This window comes from Mus caroli, chromosome 16 (genome assembly GCF_900094665.2).
Source record: "Mus caroli chromosome 16, CAROLI_EIJ_v1.1, whole genome shotgun sequence".
Classification (NCBI taxonomy): domain Eukaryota; kingdom Metazoa; phylum Chordata; class Mammalia; order Rodentia; family Muridae; genus Mus; species Mus caroli.
The window spans coordinates 32,796,501-32,800,699 of record NC_034585.1 but is presented as its reverse complement, the minus strand read 5'-3'; the positions used below and the strand labels follow the sequence as shown (position 1 = coordinate 32,800,699).

Genomic DNA, 4,199 nt, shown 5'->3' with positions numbered 1-4,199 from the left:
AAAAAAAAAAAAAAAGAATACAAAGGAAAATCTACCTGGTATATAGTTTTTTCTGAAGTCCTGAGGGATGATTTAAATGGAAAAAAAAATTTTTTTAACTTGTCAGGCACGGTAACATACATCTTTAATGCCAGTACCCATGAGGCAGAGGCAGGTGGATTTCTGTGCGTTCAAGGTTAACTTGGTAAACACAGCAAATTCTTGGCCAGCCAGAGCTGTAAAATGTCTTCATTTTTCCCCCTGATTTTCATTATTACTTTGTTTGTGTGTGTGTGCATGTGTGTGTGTGTGTGTGTGTGTGTGTGTGTTTATGTATGTATGATAGGGGTGTTGTGTTAACTTTTCCTGGGGAGGATACAAGTTGATATCCAGTAACCCCAGATGGGCACCGAAATCAGACCAAAGTATGATTTCACCAAAGTTCAACTTGGTGACCAGTGAACTTACTAAATTTTCTTATAGAGTACAAAGATTTACTGGCAGAATCGCGGTGACACCCAGGCAGATGCATCACCATAAGGGCCTACCCCGTGGTTGAGGAGCCTCATGGAGTTCTGATGTAATAACTTTCTACTTCCTATAGAGCCTAGCCTAGCCCAAGGTGGGGCTGTTTCCGGTTGGTCCTTTCTTCAGCAACAGTTAATTTTAAATATGCCTTGACTAGCTCAAAAGCTGGGCATAATCAAAGGAGGTCTAATCCTCTGCGTGACTAGCATATATTTCCCTCCAGTACTCCTGGTCAACACCTTCTAAATCTATGTTTTATCTTTGCTGCCCTGTTACCTTCTGGGTAGCCCCCTCCACAGGGCCACTTTCCCTTTCCACCTACATTTTGGATGAATTTTCTTCTGCAGCTCTAAATCCGATCTGTCTCCCTCTGAGACGTGGCAATCCTTCCTCTCCCCCAGTTCCTGCCCTTGCAAATTCCCAGGTCCTGCCTGCTCAGTCTACCTACTCAGACTTTGGCTGTATGGCAATTCTTTATTACCAATTAAATCCAGCTGGGAGTGGAGACCCTCAGCATCTGGGAGACAGCATTAGAACCAATCCCTAACAATTAACCAGGACCAAAGACTTCATCCATATATTGATCTGCTAGTTGCCATGGCTACAGGACACTTTTCAAGAATGACATGTTGTTATAAAGAGGTAAAAAGTTAATACAGTGTGTGTGTGTGAGAGAGAGAGAGAGATTGAAATTGGTTGATTGATTGATTGATTGACTGACTGATTTATGGAGTTTAGAAAACACTTTTCAGGAGTTCATTCTTTCTTTCCATCAGAAGTTCCAGGGATTGATCTCAGACTCTCAGGCTTACACAGCAGGAGGTTTACCTCTATGTCATCTTGCTTGCTTCTGATTTTAATTTTTTTATGGTATCATTTAATATATATATATATTAATATATATATATGAGGTCAGAAGAGGTATTAGAATTGAGTAATACTGTTCTTACTCTCAGAGTCACACAAAAAACCCACAAGAACAAAACAAAAGTAAGCTAGCTGTGCAGTTTCTCTGTATACAAAGGCATATCACCAAGATGGACTAGCAAGTTACGGTGGGCGTAGATGCCTCTGCATCTTTTATCTCTAACACAGAGCATTTGGCTGTTCCTCATTGTGGAAGGTTCACCTCACAGTCCACTCTCAGCTGACTGATGTGGAAGGTGGAAGGAAAGGAAAAATCAGAACCACAGAGTTAGGTTACCCTAAAGTCCATGCTCCACCGTGAAAGCAGTTACGTGAAGTTTTAATAGTTTCACAGAACAAAGAAAGTTATAAATCAAGACAAGTTTAAAATACATTGGTAGGTACACCAGAGAGTCAGGTACAACAAGATGGGGGAGCTATTCTATAGGAGTGGATGCTATTTGATGACATTCTTAGCTTTAGCATGGGCAGAAGCTAGTGGTCTGCTAAGTCAATAGATTCTAAGAGGTTTTTATGTATTATCACAAGAACTTAGTTGCAATACAGACTGGGGTAAGCAGTGGGTGTTCCAGAAGCTAAAAGTAGCCCAAGATAAGGTAATTAGCCTCAGAACCTGCAAAATCCTAGCCTCCCCATCAGTCTCCACAGACCAGACTCCTTCCAGGAGTCTTTCAGTTTGTAGCCAGACGTGGCTTCTTTTCAGGAATTTTCACTCACAGGAGGAGAGGTGCCATGGGCTGAACCCAGTCGGAGTCCCTCCACCCCGGGGGAGAGGCAGAGTTCTGGTACTCAGGTGGGCAAGGAGTCTGCGAGTGACAAGCAGACACAAACACAGGAGAGTGCTGAATCTGAATGGAATTTCTCAAAGTGAGCATCAGACTTACATGACAGAAGAAAACTAGGAAGTTAGGTGATACATCAGCCAAGATACATTGAGGTCATCCTGATGCATAAGGACACAAAACAGAGAACTGCATAGGCAGTGATTACAACTAGGAACCAGGTGAGGATTTCGCACCCTAGTCACAATTTTAGTCTATTGTATAACCCACCACCAGGGGGCCCCTTAGTAAGCCCCTAATTATGCTATTCCTCTGAGCCCTGTGAAAACTTGCACCTTGGGCGTCCCCCCTTGCTAACCTTTTCATGAATAATGCAATACTCTTAATTCCTCCTTAAATCACAACTCACCTTCTTCCTCGGCCATTGTAAATTCCTGCATATGGGAATGACTTAGCTGTTACTCTAAGTATCCATAGGGAACCTCCATTTATCTGAGGAGCGAACTTTCTTCTAATACGTAATGTAGTCTGCCATACCTGACTGTAATGATAATTCTAAGTTTACTTTGTTGAACTTGCCTTGAGATTTCTAACTCTAAACAGTAAACTGCAATGCCTGATTTCTTTCACTATCTCTCTATCAACACTGGAGGCATTTCCTCTGAATGAGTAGCATTACCTATAATATAGCAATACTGACTGAAAGAAAGCACACAACCCTCTACTGACTATCGCAAGGACACATCTGGACTACAGCCGTGTTACAGGATGCCAAGGACCCCAGGAGACCTTGGACTTGTCATTTAGACTCCACTGGAGTGGCTGTGGCAGAGCGGGAGTGAAGAGGAGCAGGCACACAGCCATTAAACCTGTGCCTCTTAGAGAGCACTGATGCCTCTGGAAGTGAGGTTAGAGATGGTTGTAAACTGCCATGAAGCTGATGAACCAGGGTGCTCTGCTAGAGCCACAGTCGCTGGTAACTGGAGCCAGCTCTCCAGGTCTAGCAGCATCATTTTATAAGTTGAAACCCATCTGAATATATCCGTTACCTTAGAATAATTTTTAGTGACAATGTAATTTTTATTACCACTTTGAATTTGGAAGTTGGAATTTTACATTAGATGTAATTTTTACTTTCATTTGTGTATGTGTGTATATGCCTAAGATATAAAATTTAAATAATCTTTTAAATTTATTTTCCATACTTTACTATGATAACTGAATAAACCCTTCCAGACAGGCACTTAGGCAATTAGAGGGATGTGTTCTCCCTCAGTCTTTGTGGTCATCCCAGTTTTCTGCTTGAGTAAAAATGATGAGTGCTCAGTGTACAGGCTGTTTTTCCTTCTCATGCTAGGGGCGTTAGGGAAAGGCTGTTGTGTGAGGATGAAATATAAGAGTAATTACACAAATGCCTTTAATCCCAGCACTCGGGAGGCAGAGGCAGGCGGATTTCTGAGTTCGAGGCCAGCCTGGTCTACAAAGTGAGTTCCAAGACAGCCAGGGCTACACAGAGAAACCCTTTCTCGAAAAAACAAACAAAAAACAAACAAAAACAAACAAACAAAAAAAGAGTAATTACACAAAACGAGTCCCAGTTAGCACTGGGCTCCCATAAAGAAAACAGAACTCATCTGGATGCTTTCTTCCATCGTAGGTCTGCGGATCACTGTGCTTCTGACGTCATTTCTTATGGTTTTGGGAACTGGTCTAAGATGCATACCTGTATCAGACTTAGCCCTTAAAAAAAGGTAAGTCCTGTATGACATCTCTGCACATTTTAATCTTCTATTTCAAGTGTGTTATTTATGCTTGGCCATAAGACTCTGCTAATGTTGGGCTGGTGAGATGGCTCAGTGGGTAAGAGCACCCGACTGCTCTTCTGAAGGTCCAGAGTTCAAATCCCAGCAACCACATGGTGGCTCACAACCATCCGTAATGAGATCTGGCGTCCTCTTCTGGTCTGTCTGAAGACAGCTACAG

General features: G+C 42.3%; 1 protein-coding gene across 1 annotated transcript in view; it reads left to right on the top strand.

Moving 5' to 3' along the window:
* The window catches only part of Slc49a4 (solute carrier family 49 member 4), a 77,931-nt gene that overhangs the window by 16,328 nt on the left and 57,404 nt on the right, over positions 1-4,199 (top strand). Inside the window, exon 2 of the mRNA XM_021184805.2 lies at positions 3,874-3,967. Within this exon, the coding sequence (XP_021040464.1) occupies positions 3,874-3,967 (94 nt within the window). The remainder of the gene's footprint in view (positions 1-3,873; positions 3,968-4,199) is intronic.